Below are 19315 nucleotides of genomic sequence, written 5' to 3'. Positions count from 1 at the left end.
TATTGGCTTTGCCAATGCTTTCTATTTCTAAGAGCAGCACCTATGTGAGTATGAGCAAATCAGGTAATCTCCCCATGTGTGAAAAAGAAAAAAATGACATTCGGCAAAAAATCCCATCACGTAAAGAAAGCAGTTTCACCCATGTATTAGTGAAAATACATTTTCAAACAGACAACATCTCCTGTCACAATTAACGCTAGTACCATGTGTCATCACAATAAACATCCAGTTCAAAGGAAAAAGGAGCTTCTTTGAAATGTGTGTGGCATAGTAAACATGGCTACAAATGGCAAGAGGTTCAACAAGGAAAAAGAAAATAAATAGTACCTCAATCACAGCATGATCAGCGGAAGGACAGCAATAAAGCTGAAGTAATCAGTACTTGGTTCATGCTCCAGCCAAAAAGAAGAGGAAGTGAAGCCAGCACACACTGGCCAATTAGAAGGCAGCAAATAAGAGTGATAGTGAAGTTTATGAATGCTAAGCAATGGGCGAGCTGCAAGCCCCATTTTGTATACAATATCTCTTGCAAGAAAGAGCACATGCAGTGCATGCGCTGGTGCAAGCGAGACATAAAAACTGAAATGACACTACAGAGACTCACACACATATACAACCATCAGGAGGGGCACTCAGAACCAGGTGAAAACACTTAGAAACACTGGAAGAACACTACAAACTCACACACACACTATGAACAATGAGAGGTAGTTACAGAGAGGCAGACACATTTACATACACTGAAGGGAAACTCAAAGCTAGAACTAGGAATGCAGGTCAGAGGGGAAGGACTGCCTCTAGCCCTTGAATGAAGGAAGTGAAGCACTTGAATGGGGAAGGTGGGTTAGTGCTGGAGGTTTTCAAGGTGAAGCAACAGCTGGAAAAGGCAGTGCATGTGAGAAAGGGCATCTTCTGACATGGTTAGCCCCCACTTTTTGCCTGATATTTGATTTGGTTCCAAAGTCGTTAGTGCCCAAGGCCCCCTTCTAACCAGTTCCCTGGGCCAGATCTCTTTCCCAAACCTGTTGTGATGCATTGGCAAAATTAGCAACACCATTAGCTGACACTATAAGTCCCTAGTAAATGGTACTTAGGTACCCAGGGCATGAGGTACTAAGAGTAGGCCCCCGAGGGCAGCATCACATATCGTGTCACCCTCAGGGACCATACATCCAAGTGCACCCAGCACTGCCATTGCAGACTGAGTGACCAGTCCACTACACACTGTATGCCTCTAACATGCCTTTCAGCCCTAAGGCAAGGTGCACTATACTGCATGTATGGGCATAGATGTATGAGCAATATGCCCCTACTGTGTCCTTTCCAAACCTGGGACATAGTAAGTGAAGAGAGCAGCCATTTTAAATGCATGTGCTGGACACTGGACAGTACGAGTTTCACAGCTACATGATGGCCCACCCCTCTGAACCATGGATTGTTAGGTATCAAACAACTCAGAACAATACATTCAAACTGGTACCAGTATTGCATTTATTGCAAAATGTACGCAAGGTCCACCTTAGAGGTGACTCCGGCACAAGCTAACTAACCCTAGCATGGTTGCTGGCCGGTCACAACCAGCCTGCCCCCACCAGACAAGATTCTGGAACCCTGGATTGAGAGCCTTTCTCTCTGGGTTCAGAAAACATAGCCCTTCCTGGGCAGAGGTGTTGAACCTCCCCCCACCTCACCACCTCAGGATTGTACACAACCCTGCTTGAGAGCTTCAGAGGGCTTATCGCCCTTGAAACTTGTCCCCCAGCCAAGCTACTAGCATTAGATGGCCGTCCCAATTGCAAATCCCCACTTTTGGCAGGAGTAACGGTGGGAAAATGCACAAAGGACAGGAGGAGTGGCCACCGGAGCTTGCACCACCCCTAAGGTGTTGCAAGCAAGGTGACCTCTCCATTTCATTTTCCTCCATCTTGCATGGTATAAAAATAGCCTATCAGGAATAGGGAAGGGACCACTTATTGGGCGTAGCCACCCTAAGGTAGATGAACCATTGGTCACTACTAGGAACTCCCCTAAATGCCCACTAATTGCAATATTTAGTGGGCACCCCTAGACCTGCATATCAGATTCTAAGGACACAAGAAGGCCAGCAACAAAGAAGACCTTAGACTTGAGAACTGCATTCCTACTGCACAAAGAAAAAGGCTGCAAAGCCTTCCTGCTGCACCCAGGGCACAACAATCAACGCTGAGTGATTGCATGGACATCAGACTGATTCTACAAAACCCCAGCAGACCTCCACTCGTCTGAAAATCACCAAAGATCTCCCTCCAGAGTGAAGGCATCACTCCCTGCAACAAAGAAACAAAGACCAGTAAAGTTCAGTTTACTGACCGGCCACCAACCAAGAAACTGGACATAGCAGCTAGACCAAATTCCACCCAATGTACCTGGAGGACAAACCCTGCAAGTACGCCAAATTTGGTGGTGCTGCAACCTTCAGAGGTTGAACAGTGCAAAAGCCAGGGGTACTAGACCACCTGCGTCCGACACCCTGAAAAAAAGTCTCCTCCGGGCTCTCAATGGACCAGGAGTAAGTCCCAGTCAAGGGACTCATAAGAACCACCCCCCAGGAGTGGCCCTGCTGTCCTTCAAACTATCCTCAAAGTGACCTACTTCCTGCTTCCAAGGACACCTTTGTGCACAGCTCTTGGCTCACCTATCTGCTCTGCACCCGGCCTCCCTGGGGCCTGCACTGGAGAACCAGTTGTGCTTTAAGGGTCCCCCACCCCTTGCGACCTCAATACTCCAAGGGGACCCACCAGACTCACCTTGAAGTCCACCTGTGCATTGCTTTTTCAATGGTCCCCCGCAGTGGTCCTGCACCAGCTCCAAGGACTTTTCAGCAGCTGTTCCCACCAAAACTGGGAGTCATCCGAATTTCCCTGGCCGGTCCACAGGACATCTTGACGACCTTGTCCTAAAAAACAAAAGGAGACATTGGTAAATGCATTGCCTGGGTTTATATGCATTTTTTACGTTTTCTCCCATTGATTCCTATGGTGCATTTAGGGTCACCGAGCAAGCAATTTGCAGAATTTAATCTTGTTCAAAAAGGATAGCTGGGTAATATCAAAGGAACACTCCCCAAGGACGTTAGGTTGGCCTCTGTAGTATCAATGTATAAGGAAGAAAAAAAGGAAGAACGTCTACTCCTCATACCGCTAAAGAGCACTCTCAAATTTGGTAACTGGAATTTTAGCGAAAATCCTGGCTAATGGGCTGCTCGATGTGAGTTACCCAGACTAACTCAGTTCAGATTTATGCCTCATCTTTCCGCTAACCTTACTCTACACAGACAGTATAACAGCTTGTTGTATGCTGCGAGAAAAACGGAATCCATGCTTTTAATGACACCTGATGGGGATGAGGGTTTTGAATGTTAAAGGGCCTTTCCTATTTCTTATAGTGAAGAAGACGGGGCTTTGCGCTGGTTCCATAGCATGATACAAATCACTCTGAGTGAACAATACTATAGCATCGGTCTTCAAACTGGTATAGGAATGACATTATTCGCATTGGTAGCTGAGCCATTGCCCGTTGTACACATCGAAATGCATCAGAGGGTGGAAACGGAGTAGAGATTTGAATAATCAAATCAGACGTTAGATGGTGATATTCTACTGGAAGTGGTTTATTCACTTCATAGACTGATATGACCTGAGACCCTCAAGCGACCTCCAAAACTACACTTTGTCATCCACATCGGATGCATACATGTTCGCCAAACAGACTTATATGGCGTCCAACAAACCATCTTGTAGGAAATGTGGGTTATTATTTGTGCAGTATGTCAGGCCTGCACAAGTAATAGGTCCGCGATTTCTCTTACTGGGACTCAAGCAAGCAAACAAGTCTTTATTCGGCCGGAGCCATAAAAGCATAGAAACAATAAAAAAAGTTAATACATTAAAATTTCAAACATGTATGTCCGTGTGACACTTCTAAATTACTCAGGATGCAAAATTAGGATAGAATTCCTTTTAGTAGCCCAAGACTCCAAAACAGACGACAAGTTAGAAATAAAAAAGACTCATTCATTAAACAAAATATGCATAAATGTGACTTACAATCACCTATTGAGTTGTACTCTATTCATGCATTGCCCGTAGAGGGATGATTTTATAAAAATGGAATAACATGTGGTAAGTTTCAAATACACATATATAGTTTAAAGCCATCCATTAAATTCATTCCTTTTCCTAATATAGAAAGCTTACTTTTATAAAATTTAACATCGCATAACAAATAACCCTAGAGACTGCAGGAATATTAACCCTTCATTATGGTGTCTCAAATTTGACTTGCGCAATATCGAGGCCAAGAAAGGATGCCGCAGCCCTGAGTACAAAGTGCAAAACAGAATAAAGTGACTAGTGCATTGCGTCGAAAAGTTCTCGCACCCACAGGACGGTAAAACCTGTTTCCAGGCCTCTGGAGTAGAGAAAACAAATTTAATGTACAGTGTGCGCACCCTAAAGAGTATAAGCCAATAAAGATATGTGGGGTTCATAATCCACGCTAAATAAGCGTCTATACAACGCGTTGTTGACACATGGGCATAACTAACGATCATTTTTGCCTTGGTGCTTAGGCGACCACACGTCATAATATACGACTTTGAGTAATTTACTTGAAGACCTAAATCCTTCACACACACTTGAAGCAAGTCTAAAAGGTTCTGAAGACTATTTGAGTGTAAATGATCAATACCTCATCATCTGCATACAGTGAAATGAAATAAACTTATTTCTATTGCACAGTACATCCTTTCCCTCTCTCACCAAATAATTACTGAACCCGTGAATATAGGGCAGGAAAAGGAGTGGGGCCAGAATGCACCCCCGCCTGGCACCCCTGGTGGAGCTAATGTAGGGAGAATATTCTCCCAGGGGGCCATAGCGCACCCTCACTGTGAGATCTTGGTGTAGTTTCCACTCCCATTTTACCCATTAGTTCCCACAACTTAGAGCGGTTCACAAGGTTGAAGGTGCTTGATAAATCAATGAACCCCAGGTGCACTGAGCCTTTTTTTGCCTTGACGTACTTCCCCACTATTAAACTAAGATATAAGGAATTGTTCAATTGTCATTATGCCAGGTTTGAAGCCAAATTGGACTTCAGACAAAACATTTTTGGCCAGGGCCCAATCTTCGAGATGAGACAGTAACACTCTACCTAAAATCTTGACACTAATATTTATTAAGGAGATCAGCCAGTAACAGGATGGCTGTAACTGATCCCTTTTATTAAACAGAGGGACTCCAGAGGTGATATTCCAGAACTCAGAGATGGGCCCTTGGATTTTTGATCCAAACACATTCATGAGTAATAGAGCCCTTGAAGATACCAGCTGGAACACCCTCTGGTCCTGGGTCCTTTCCTGAAATGCACTTTTTATGTCTTTAATTACCTCATGGATCTCAAAAGGGTTTTGTAGGTCACAGGGGGTCTCTATAGTTGGAGTACAGTTAAGCCCTTGTGACACGGACTTGTCTCCTGGTGAAAAGATTTTTGCGAAATGAGAAACCCAGACATCCACTGAAATTACAGTGTCAATACTAGGGCATCCGGCTCCTTAAAGAAGGGTCTATTGACCATTTCCCAAAATTGTGAACTGTCCTTCAATTTTCCAGCCATTTTGAGGTCTTCCCAAGCTTTATTTATAATTTCAGGTTTTCTTTCCACGAGAACCTGTTTATAGTTTTCCCTAGCCACCTTGACCTCTCATGCTACCCATGAACACTTTTTCAGTGCAACCATCAGTTTCCTATGGGCAGCTAAACATGCTAAGCTGAACCAACGGGAGGGAGGCTTCTTATGGGGAAGAGCAGGAAACATAAGATTAATTGACCTGGATGTACAGATTTTGAAAAATTCTGATTGGATTGCAACAGGCCCTAGGTCATTAGTTAAAAAAGCCAGGATAAAACCCTAAACTCTTCAACAATGTTTTGGTTAAAAACAACAGGGTCGACCTTCTCCCATTTTCATTATGATCCTTTATTCTTAGAGATCTCATATTATCGGATCCTTTAGGTTCTGGTATTTTAATCAGGGAGTCCATCATGATAAAAAGGTCACACAGCTGCTAAATACCACACAGCTCACACAGCTGCTAAATACCACAAAATCAGTTAGGTGGGAGGACAACTCAGTTCACAAGAGCATGTACTCTATGGTGCTACCTACCTGATTTCCTGTAAATGTTGGGACACATGCATTTTTTGTGCCACAGATATCACTTGAAAAAACAAAGTTATATTTTAACAGCAATTCATTCAACACCTCACCATAGACAGAATGAGAGAAATGTGTAGCGTTGTCAAATTGTTCATTACTAAAGCCACAAACCCTTGTAGCTGAGAACTTACATGTAAAAATGTTAAACTCTCCGACCCATTGTAGTGCTTGACTCTCTCAGGGTAGCGAAGCAGAGCAGTCCAAGGCTTATCCACCGGAAGCAGTGTAGGCTAGTAATCACTATTTGCTGGCACACAATAATAATACTCAATAAATTATTGACCAGTCTGTGCTTTTTCTTTAGTAAAAGAAACAGTACATTTATTACACACACCTCACTAAGTACAATGCATTAATGTACCAATATATACATAAGGTAGATTGAAAATACCATAGATGACACTGCAAAATCACATTTGACCCCTACAGGGTCATGACCCGCAATGATTGTCCAGCCTGTGCTTTTTCTACAGTAAAAGTAACAGTACATTTATTACACACCCATCACTGAATACTATGCATTAATGTACAACTATATACAGTAAAGTGTACTTTTTGATATTTAATCTAAATTGTTTTCAGAATTTTTGAAGTTGTAGGACCTGATTTTTGGCCCCGTTTGACGGACCATCAGGAAATTTTCAAAACTAATATGACAGGCAGTACAACTGCTGTTTTGAAAGTTTTGGGGTGATCCGTCAAGCGGGGCGGAGAAAAGGGGGGGCAGAAAGCACATTTTCACCATGCATTTTCCCTTAGGGATTTTGAACATGATTACAGCCCGAACTGCTGGACGGAATGACACCAAATTTGGCAGGAATCTGGCTTTTGGTCCAGAAAGCATGCTTTTTGTTATCTGGCGTAAGTGTAGATTTGGGGCCATTAAAGGAAAAGAAAATATAATTGTCTGGGTGGAGCCAAGCACAGATATCATGGTGAGATCTGATTGGCTGTCAGCACAGTGCTGGCAGTCATCTTGGAGCCAATATACATGATAAACACCACTGAAATGCATTGTAGTGAAGGTCAGGTTTTGAAGATCACAAAAAGGAGAACATAGGAAGAATGATAACAGATTTTAGTTACAATATAAATCATTTGTTTATGGTACCATGGCAACTTTAGGAATTGTGGTGTGTACTAATGTGAATTTGCCCTTTGAAAAAAGCCTTCTGCTGTGATTTCATGAATGATTTTTGATAAAAAACTTTTTTCTCATGATTTTCCCATGGAGGTTATGGAAGGTGCTCCAGAAGCTAAAATGAGAAAATATTTTCTGTAAATTCACACTATCTTTCTCAGCCATATGAGAATGAAGTCTGACATTCTCAGTAAAACATACTTCCAACAGGAGCACCCTGTCAGTTGGTTCCCTTGTGTTCTACTGCAGCCTCCCAAAGTGTTGTAAAGAACAATTAGAGCGCTAACTGACTTACTTATAACAAAAGTGTGGCACACCTGAAGCAAATCTTGATTGAATCAAACTCGTAAAACTTAAAAACATTCATTTTAAAAAGCAACAAAATGAACGGGTTCATCTTGTCATAGAAATATGGTTAGTATTGTAGAAAGAAAAATTAGGACATGTTTTTAGTGGGTTCTCAAATAGCTTCCTCTTCTATTCCATTCTGACATGAACCACTAGATTGCTAACATTCTGTATTTATTACAAAAGTGTGACACACCTGACATCATCCTTATGTAAAGAAAACTGTAATACTATAAGCATTTTCTTGAGAAATGTTTAAAATTAGACTCTTTTTCCCATAGAAAGTATGGTTAGTGCTGTTAAAAAATAAAATGAGAATGTATTTTCTGAGTTTATAAATACCGACAAAGCACTTTTAAATTATTTGCTATCTCTATTTTTTTTACCCAGTTGACCACTTGATTACTTGTTGCACATAGGGGGAAGGATGTGGCGTTATGGCCAGAGCTACAGACTTTCCAAATGGGGAACCAGGTTCGAATTTCAGTGTCAGCTTGACATCCTGTAATTTTGGGCGAATCACTTAATTTCCCCATGTCTAACACCAAAATGAATGTGCCCTTGTGTAATGTAACTGATGCTCATGTAAAGCACTCCAATAACTTTGGGTCAAGTCTGCACTATATAAAACTGCAAAAAAACAAACAAGTGAAGGCCCTCATTATGAGTTTGCCAGTAGTCAGACTGCCGATCTCCTGGTGGTTCGACAGCCAGATTACAATCTGCCAGGGGATGATGTGCCTCTATCGGGATGATAGATCCTGCTGTGATGGCAGCGTTCAAAGTCCTGGTCAGCCAAGTAGATGCCAAGTTCAGCACTGCCGTAGTTACCACAGCTTTGATTTCCATCAGCCTTTCCATGGTGGGGTCCCGCCATGAAAAGGCTGGCAGAAAGGCAGCAATAGGGGACACAGACCATGGGCAGTGCAGGGGCCCTCCTGTCAGCATCCTTGAAATGCGCAGACAGTGTGCATTGTGCATTTCGAGGGCCAGGGCTGTGTGCAACAGCACTAGTCGCAGCTCCCTAAGGGAGCAGAGGCCAATGGCGCTGCACTGTTTCAACCGGGCTGACCGACGGGAACGTCATAATACCACGTTTCCGTGGTCAGCCCGGTAGAAACCTTGTAATGCGATGGTGGTGAGGCCACCGGCTTGACCGCCGCCTTACCGCCGCCGTATTGGAGTTGTTCAACAGGCCAACTCATAATCAGGTCCTAAGTGTTTTGCACTCTTCTGTCATTGGGCTATACTTGGACTACATTTGGGAGACATTTGTGGTACATTTGGGCTCTTTTTTCTCTGGTGGCCATCTCGGGAGACTTATTTGCTATGAAGCTCCCTAATTTCCTCATTTACTATAGTATCCTCAGTAGAAAATGCTTTCAGTTTTCCACTTCGATTCAATCAAGTTAGCGTTCAGATGTGCTGCACTTCTGGCATAAATTCAGAATGTTAGAGCTGTAGTTGCACATTAGAACGCTGCAGAGAAGCTGCTATTCACTAAGGAGTTACCTGGCAGTCTGCTGCTGGTGTTGAAAGTGCATGTTTTAATGTGCATGTCAGATATATAGTTATATATAAATATATATATATTTTCCACCGTCAATCATTTCATGACATGCTAGAGGCGATATTTACCAGCTTCTCGTCGCAGGAATGAAGCTGGCACCATCCATCAATTCGAAAGGTATTTTATTTTCTTATTTCATGTGAAGTACAAAGTGCAAAGTGCTATCCAAACAAATATGGCAACACGTTTCGGCCCGAACCTTCGACTGGCCATAGAATTGTTTGAGAAGTCAGTGTATTTAAATCATGTGATCACTCAGCAAACACCAATTATAAACCACTAGTCATTTTGTATCGCTTAATGGCAATATCATCTGTTTTAAACACATAGGGCCTGATTCAGACCCTGGCGGCCGGTGACCGCCAGGGTCACCGGCCACGGGAGCACCGCCGACAGACCGGTTCTGCCGCGGCCAGAAAGGGTAAACCGGCGGTCTCCCGCCGGTTTACCGCTGCCCTTGGAATCCCCCATGGCGGCGCAGCTTGCTGCGCCGCCATGGGGGATTCTGACACCCCCTACCGCCATCCTGTTCCTGGCGGTTCGCCCGCCAGGAACAGGATGGCGGTAGGGGGTGCCGCGGGGCCCCTGGGGGCCCCTGCCGTGCCCATGCCAATGGCATGGGCACGGCAGGGGCCCCCGTAAGAGGGCCCCACTGTGTATTTCAGTGTCTGCCTAGCAGACACTGAAATACGCGACGGGTGCAAACTGCACCCGTCGCACATGCCCACTCCGCCGGCTCCATTCGGAGCCGGCTTCCTCGTGGGGAGGGGTTTCCCGCTGGGCTGGCGGGCGGCCTTCTGGCGGTCGCCCGCCAGCCCAGCGGGAAAGCCAGAATGGCCTCCGCGGTCTTTTGACCGCGGAGCGGCCATATGGGGGTTCCCTCCAGGCGGGCGGCGACCGCCGCCCGCCGGGGTCAAAATGACCCCCATAGTTCCTTTATGGTAAAAAAATAAATAAGTAAACGTTTCTTGCTGAATATTTACAGGTACTTTTTCTTTAGATGGTCTTGAACCCTTTTTGCCTTTCTTAATTACTTCCATATTTGGTTAAGTCCATGTTCCTTATATATTTCTTTGAAATCTTAAAAATATATAATTTTTTTTTTTTTTACTTACAAGGGTAAAGTGCCTATTTCTATATGATTTTCTAACCTATATTGTAAATTCCATGGTCTCATTCATCCCATATATAACTGGAACTATTTTATCAGCAATACATTATATTTCCATGTTGATCATATTGGATTTATAACTTTCGGTAAAGTACCTTAAAGACAAGAACAAATTAATATCTGTGCATTTAGTGACAATGAGAATAAGAGCCCTTTGATTTTTTTGTTCATTTTTTTGCTTCAAGGTTTTCTAACCCCTACAATAGTGCCAAGTGTTTAAGTGGTAATTTCTTCCTTATTCAAGAGCCTAACAAGTCACTCATAGTTATTTCATCCAAAGGATCATTTCTATCTTATCAAATATTTTCTGATATAAATTCTTTGCGCTCTCTTTTTTCTTTCTTTATTTCATTTTTCTCACATATCAACCATAGCAGATATTTTCAATTTTATTTCTGTGTCCCTCCGAATAGCTCCTGTTCTTTAAATTCTGTTTCTTTATTTTCCATCTTTTATCTCTCATAAGTGTCTATATATAGATATATATAGATATATGTATATACATAGCTGTATATATATATATATATATATATATATATATATATATATATATATATATATATATATATTCATTGAAAAACTGTGAAAACCAAAGATTGCAGGGACAATATAGTTAGATCCTGAATTTACATACACAAACCGTATAAACTCAGTTGTTCTTGTTAGCGTTAGTTCAAGCAACTATCACTCGTGCCCTAAGGTAACTATATCTCGCGTCCCACCTTGCCACCTTGCATAGTTTTCTCATCAATAATTCTATTGCAAATGTTGCAGTGATAAATCAATGATAGCATAGAAGATGTCATGAATAATGTAATATGTGGGCTAATTAGCTGTGCACTGCGCGGGTGCCTTAGGTTACCTTGGGGCATGAGTTATAGTTACTTGACATAACTAACTATAACAACTGAATTTCTCTGATTTTGTGCATGTAAATTCAGAACCTAACTATATTGTCCCTACAACCTTTGTTTTTTTCAGTGCATTTCTAAGGTTTTTTAACTACTAATTCCTAACTATGGGCCAGATGTAGGAAGGCATTAGCGCCTCGCAAACAGCGAAAAACGCCATTTGCAAGGCGCTAATGCCCTCACAACATGCTGAAACACATATTGCAAGTTGGTACCGGCACGCAAAAAATGTGTTTCAGACTCGCAAATAGGAAGGGGCGTTCCCTACCTATTTGCGAGTCGCACCGCGATGTAGGGTTGATTTGTGACCGCAAAAGCGGTCGCAAATCAACCCGCAGTTACCATCCACTTCAAGTGGATGGTAACTCATTCGCAAACCCCCCTTCCCCTTTGTGAATGCTCACAATAATGTTTTTTCAGAGCAGGCAGTGGTCCTATGGACCACTGCCTACTCTGAAAAAAACCGAAACAAAAAGGTTTCGGTATTTTTTTCTATTTGCAGCTCGTTTTCCTTTAAGGAAAACGGGCTGCAAAGAGAAAAAAAACTGCTTTATTTAAAAGCAGTCACAGACATGGTGGTCTGCTGTCTCCAGCAGGCCACCATCCCCGTGAGTGCCTAGACTCGCTATGGGGTCGCAAACTGCGACCCACCTCATAAATATTTATGAGGTGGGTCTTTGCGACCCCATAGCGAGTCGCAGAAGGTGTCTGAGACACCTTTCTGCATACCAATTTGCGTGTTGCAAATTGAGAGTCGGAAGGACTCGCAATTTGCAACTCGCAAATTGGTTTCTACCTACATCTGGACCTATGTCCCTGTAACCTTTGTTTTTTTCCAGTGAATTTCAAGTTTTTTAATGCTATTTCCTAACTATAATGTTCCTTTAACCTTATATCATTAATTAATTAATTTGTGATTGACAGAAGCTATTGTCATCCACTAAGGTAATATATTTACTTGGCCATAGCTCACCCTAACCACACTCTGGTGCCCACAGGCTGAATTAAGACCCCTCACAATCGGAGGCATCTATCCTTGTGGTCTCACCTATGTTCCCCAGAAGAGCTGCCACTGTGATCAGCAGGACCCCTAGGGCTGTGCAGGGGATGAGAAGCAGGGACCTGTTGGAGGTGTTGGAAGTCACAGCAAGCAGGATAAAGCCTAGAAATACAGCAAAAATAGCACTGAAATAGTAAACAACACACACCCTGAAGGCTTCCTTCCTAAGCTTCATACCATGCAATGTCATTTTAAGAAATATAAAAAGTAATTTACGAAATGGAACTAGTCAGTTCTTTGCTTTCTCCTTTTCGTTTTTGTTTTAAATCTATTCAGGCTGAACAATTTTGATGTGGAAATTGACCGTCCTGACAGTTATTCTAAGTACAAATGCTCTTTTCAACTGCACACACTATTACTGAAATGAAAGTATGTATAAGAAGGTGTTACACGTGACATGGAGCCATTGGGCATCTCTGCAGCTGTACACATGTGCTTGCATGTGAGATGTGTGAGCATGCATAAGAAGCCTTGCTTGCTTGTCTGCATTTTAGATGTGTACACGGGGCTCTGTGTGTGTGCGTGTATATATGTCTGGTCCATGGATGTGCCTGTCAGCGCATTAAATCCAGTAAGTAATTTGCTCCACCTGCAAATGTGCATTTATGTGTGCCTGTTTCATGTATGCTTTGTGACGGTAAGCACTATACAATGATTTTGTCAATGTGTGTGAAGTAAAGACTGCTACTTTTAATATTAAAAGTTTGTCGACTCGCCAAAGATCTAGTGCAGAGAATATTGTTTTCTCTGAATCGAATCTAAACCTAGAGTCTTGGAGTGACCTCATAGTTGGGATAGTCTGGGTAGAGTATTAATATATGGCCCAAGACATGACACCATACAATGACATCACTAAGGGAACATGACTTCAGAAGGTGGCATCACTGACACTAGATAGTGATATCACTCAGGGAGCATGACTTCAGACTGTGGTATGTTCATCCTGACACCTGACTGTGACATCACTATACAGACCTGTCACAGTCTGTGACGTCTTTCCAGGAGCCCATTGCCAGATTATGGCATCAGTTCAGGCACATGACATCAGACATGGACATAACTACATTGTTTGTGGGGCATAGAGTCAGGTATTTCTTTCCATGTAAATCGTTGCAATTCTTTATTTTTTCATTTTGTGGCTGCTAATTCTCAGAGTTCAAATCAGGGTCTGTGCGAACTATACGTTCACGTATATTGTTTCAATTAATAATAACACAGCGCTCGACATCATTGGGTATCTAAGCGCTGTAAAATATACCTCTCACAATTCAATTAATGAGTTTTAGAAGGTGGGGTGGGGGCTGCGGGGAAGGAACTCAGAGAATTGACAAGCCGAAAGATACCCATAAGAGCTGTCCCAACAGCGTGTTCAGTCACAGAGGACCTGAGAGCAGGTGTGGACTTCCCCGCGGTGAGCTCACATTTTAATAATAGAGCATTGGTAATTCCCAAAGGCCAATGCCTGCGCATCGTGGAATATCGTGTATCCCAGAAAGAGTTTCAATTGGTTCCTCGTGATTTCTGTAATTTATTTTCCTTCCCAGTGTTCTACAGATTTAAATGTGTCACTGCTAAACCAGTGGGGATCGTTGTTGTGTGGTGTAAAGGTTTTTTCCCCCAACTTAGCACCTTGGGGTTTGGAGGCACTATTTCTAGGGTGTAGGTGGACATATATATATATATATATATACACACACACACACACACACGCATACCGGGGGCACATACAAAACAAGTGAGGGACCCTGCGCTTTTTTTTTTTGTGTTACAATTTTGCTGCAAATTTGAAGGTCTACTGCGCTTTTGTGGCAAAAATTCAAAATAAAACGTTTCTCTAGGAGACCCCAGCACCAAGCCTAGGGTGTCAGGGTATTCCTACCCTGCCCCCTTATGTTTTTTCTCACCTTTTAATTGGGACTAAGCTTACTCCGAGTCCCAAGATGGCTGCCAATACTTCCTGGTTGAAGTGCTGGCAGTCAATCAGATCTCAGCTTGAGATGTGTCGGATCCGCGGAGGATTCACATCTCTAGATGTCTATGTTTCTTTTTTCTTGAATCACTCCAAAACTACTAAAGGGATTTACACCAAATTACAAAAAGAGTTCTTTCTGGACCAAGAGCTACCTTTCTGCCAAATGTGGTGCAATTCTGATCAGTGGTTCGGGCTGTAGTCGTATTCAAAATCCCTATGGGAAAGTGCATCAGGAAACTGCATTTTAGGCTTGATGAATCACCCCAAAAGGTTCAAGACAGCAGCTGAACGGAGTGGCAAACTAGTTATCAAAATTTTGTGAAGATTCATCAAATGGCGCACTTTTCCAATGGAAGTTAGTTTCAAACTATAACTACCTACTGGTGACTGCCAATAGGTAATACATATATATGTATATATACATATATATATATATAGATATATATCTATATATATATATATGTGTGTGTGTGTGTATACCTGTATATATGTATAGACAGATATATAGATATCTTTCCAAGCACCCCTCTATCATTCATCCATACGGAAGGAAGCCATGGTATCGGAGCATTAAAGTCAAGTTTTCTAATTTATTAGAGTACTACTCTTGCATGGATGAATGATAGAGGGGTGTTTAGAAATTTAGGCAGAGTATCTGAATCTGTTGTTACCCATGATCCTTTCATTCATGAAGCACATCGGTGTTCAGTGATATTATTTGTGCAGTGAATATATATATATATATATATATATATATATATATATGTGTGTGTGTGTATTACCTACTGGTGGTCTAGTAGGTAGTTATAGTTAGGACCATGTTTTCATTAGAAAAGCTCTTTTTGACACGCCTATATCTTTGGCGCAGTGTGACGGATCATCACATAATTTTCAAATAAAAAGTGTGCCAGTAATTCTTGGTGCGCATGGGACGTTTCAGGATGATCTGTCAAGTGGGAGCTGAGAAAAAGGGGATGGTGGTCAAAAAAAGTGCATTTCCCATTTTAATTCCTATAGAGATTTTAGACACAACTAAAGCCCGAACCGCTGAACGGAATTACACCAAATTTGTTATTTGGTGTAAATTCATTCAGTAGTTTTTGAAATATTAAAAGAAAACTAAATTTAGATATCTGGAGGAACGAACAATTTGCGAATGTACTTGTGACCTATTTGCAAACCCTCTAGCCACAGTAATGTTCTGATCTGAAAGTTGCAGGCTGCTATTTTGTGAAATGGGGAATGGTATCTGGGGCTGAAATGAGGTGGAAAACATGGGCAAGGTGGGATCAGGGATCAGGCCAAAAGCCAGGCAGGGCGGTGGTTGGATTGAGGTGTAGTAAAGAAAAGTACTTTGTGTTAAAAAAGAAATTCACTGAAGAGCCAAAGGTTACATGGATATTATACTTAAGAAATAGAATTAAAAAAAGATAGAAATTCACTTAAAAAAACAACAGTTACAGGAATGTTATAGTTAGGTTCTGATCTTACTCGCACAAAACCAGAAATATTCAGCAGTTATAATTAGAGTTATTTCAAGTAACTATTACTTGTGGCCTAAGGTGACTATAACTCGTGCCCTGTCCACGCACCGCTATCTACCCTAGAGATTACAGCACTCATGACAACTTTTATAACGTCAATAAAAATATCAATGAAACATTAGCAGTCAAATTATTGTAGAAAAAACTGTGCATGGCGGGGACTCAAGTTATAGTTACCTCAGGCCATGTGTTATAGTTACTTGAAATAATTCTAACTATAACTGCTGAGTTTTATTTGAATAAAGAACCTAAATATAACATCCCTGTAATCTTCTGTTTTTTTAAGTGAATTTCAATTTGTTTTTGAATGTAATGTCCCTATAACCTTTGTTTTTTTCAGTGAATATAAAAGTGAATGACATGTACTGTCTCTGTGTTTGTATTTCAATGCAATGCACCCATTATGGGAGTTGGTCCCAATGATCTACTTTGCTATTGTTTTGCCATTCCTTTTATGATTACCGAAGCATGTGCAATAAATAAAATGATTTTATGAACTATTTCAATTAACTTTTATATGGTTTTCTTCCCCACAGGAAGTGAATGTTATTGTGCTGACTCTGCTCTGCCAAAAAAATGGCATTACTGTAAGTATTCACAAAAACGTGTCTGAAAAGTCTACCTCTATCAGCCCTCTTAACAACAACTTCTATTTACCATAACACTATTCCCTGGCAACAGCAGATCAGCACATGGGAAGAATACCCACTGTACACCAGTGGTCTCATAACACCTTCATGTAAAGGAGGTAACATCCTTATTTGTTTATTTATTGATAAACTTGTGAGGCACAGAGAGGTAGAGAAAGTGTGTTACACAAAACAGGCTACTCTAAAGACCACCCAAATATTATTACGCTATTGTCTCATTTAACCTACATAAAAGGTGAAATAAATTTCGTGATTGAACAATAAACCATTTAAAAATGATTAAACAAACATTTGTGGCTGCGAGCTAATACACCTCGGGCAGCTTCCTACCAAGTGAAAATAGTTACTGTACATGAAGCTTCACCACAAACTGAATCCCATTTCGATTTTACTATCACTAAATCACTGTAAAGCAAAAAAATGCATGCAAAAAAACTTTCACTGCACTTTTTAAAAGACCCATTATTGGGGGTCATTATGAGTATGACGGTCGGACTCCTACGGTCACGTTGCCACGGGCCCCATTAGGAGTTTCCGGCTGAGTCAGCGGGTGGAAATGGTATTTCCGCCCGCTGGCCCAGCAGTAAATAGCCGACAACATTGACGCCGGCTCATAGTTGACCCGGAGGCAATGCTGCAGTGTGTAGGGTGCACCAGCGCAATGGGGCTGGCCATGGGGTGACGGGGCTGGCCATGGGGGCCCCTGGACCCCTTCTCCACCAGTCTTTACATGGCGGTGCTACTGCCATGTAAAAGCTGGCGGAGAGGGGTGTCGTAATCCCCAGCATTGCTACCTGGGGGATAGGACCGCCAGCACCACCAGCCCCTCCTGCGGAGAAAAACTGGCAGTGCTGGCGGTCCAACTGTGGCACAACCATCACGGTCGAAATGTGGCGGTCAGACCGCCGCCAAAGAGGTTGGACCACTGCTTTGGCAGAGGTGAGACCTCCACGTGAGGCCCATTGTCTTTAGCTGTAAATGCAAAATGAGTCAGGCCTCGCAGATTTATTTTTGTGACCTAGTTATGCTAAATTAAACACACAAAAATGAACGTAAAATTTGATTGAACAAATGTGTTCTGACAGGAGTGACATAAAGCTGGCTTGAAGTCATCTGGTTGCATTAGAACCAATATAAGGGAGGCTGAAAAGTTCTGGGATGAATGATGGATCCTCATCAGAGGTTATCATGTGTACAATTGCCTACAAATTCACCACCCAGCTATTATATCATAATTTTTTTAACTCTACTGCAATGGTGAGACAGTCCACTGGAGTATTGCTCCTGGTGCAAACAATATGATTAAACAGCAGGTTAAACACTTAGGGCCTGATTCAAAAAGGTAAACTTACAATTGTGTGTAAGTTTACAATTGTTTGCTATTTGCAAAGATATTTTATTAATAGTATCTTTAGGACTTTGGAGTTTCCACACCTAAAAATATAAGACTGTCCTAAGTCTCTACCTTTGTTAATCAGGCCCCAACCCATGGTGGGTTAACCCACCTCTGTATGTTTCCAATTCTAACATTATCGTTATTGTTTTCAAATCATGACCTCCAATTTACTTATGCACCCACCATGCTAAGGAATGTAATATTTATTTGTGATATTTTTTCTTGACAAAATAATTTTCTTAGGATACTTCTAAGCCTCTTATACAGCCCAGTATATTGATCTACTCCCCAGAATATGTCTTAATTTCCTGAAATACATAATCAAGCAAACTAATACTTTGATCTGTTTCTGAGGTTCTGATTGATGGTGGCAGACCCTAGTGCTAATGATTTGTGAAAGTAGAATGTTTCACTTGAATGTTCTCTTAACATCACTTTTTTAAACCATTTTGCTTCTTGTGTGGCTTTCAATTAAGCATTTTTGACACCTTGGAGGAGGGAGGCCATAGCATACCTGCACCAGTGTTCCTCCGTTCCGTGGCCAAATGTGAAGCAGAGATATTACAAGCTGATTACAGTGTTTCTGACACTGCCCTGGAAGTGGTCTACCAAATCGTACCATATTATATAATAAGCCTGAGATACGCACCACTTGATTTTTCCATTGTATGATAGGGAGATGGTGGTAAAGTGACAGTAGAGCTCATCAGCTCAGGCTTGGTGGTGGCCCTCTGTCACTCAGACCCTGGGGTTCTGGGTATTCTGCCTCCCTCTACTGCACCTGGCAGAGAAAAGACAGCTTCTTTCACCTCCACACTCCAAGACACCATTGCAATCCCTAAGATTACCTTCCACGGATTACCTAACAGCTCCTGATAAAATATGAATCAGTCAGGCTTCTCTTGCAGGCATTACTCATTCCCTTGGTATTGCCAAGGGAAGCCCTGGGACTCACAGGGTTTTTTCCACACAGCCGACAATGCAATCCTAAGGGTTACCATCATGCCTTGGATCGTTGATTTAATAGATATGAACAATTAACCCATATATCATGTTTAGACGTTCTGTATTATAAATACACACGTTTTCTAATATGTGAAACGGACACATACTCCTCCATCCTCAAACAGTCTTCTACTATTCACCATTTCTTAAAAAAAGCACCAATGAAAAGTAAAAAGCTGTCTTAGGGTGCCCAGCTGTGAGTGAGTACATAGTGATGTTTTATATGTGAACTCTTCATTTGTGTAGGAGTACCTTAAATAATGCTCTCTCTTTAATTGGTTTATATCAC

The 19315-nt window shown here is 41.9% G+C and overlaps 1 protein-coding gene across 6 annotated transcripts in view; it reads left to right on the top strand.

Moving 5' to 3' along the window:
- The window catches only part of CDHR5 (cadherin related family member 5), a 440889-nt gene that overhangs the window by 86578 nt on the left and 334996 nt on the right, over positions 1-19315 (top strand). For all 6 annotated transcript variants that reach the window (XM_069223085.1, XM_069223084.1, XM_069223083.1 and 3 more), the window contains exon 3: positions 16512-16562. In XM_069223085.1, coding sequence (XP_069079186.1) covers positions 16512-16562 — 51 coding nt within the window. The remainder of the gene's footprint in view (positions 1-16511; positions 16563-19315) is intronic.

The sequence above is a fragment of the Pleurodeles waltl genome, chromosome 3_1, assembly GCF_031143425.1.
Source record: "Pleurodeles waltl isolate 20211129_DDA chromosome 3_1, aPleWal1.hap1.20221129, whole genome shotgun sequence".
NCBI classification, from domain to species: Eukaryota; Metazoa; Chordata; class Amphibia; order Caudata; family Salamandridae; genus Pleurodeles; species Pleurodeles waltl.
Note: the sequence above shows the minus strand (reverse complement) of the source record. Positions and strands in the feature narration are given on the sequence as shown.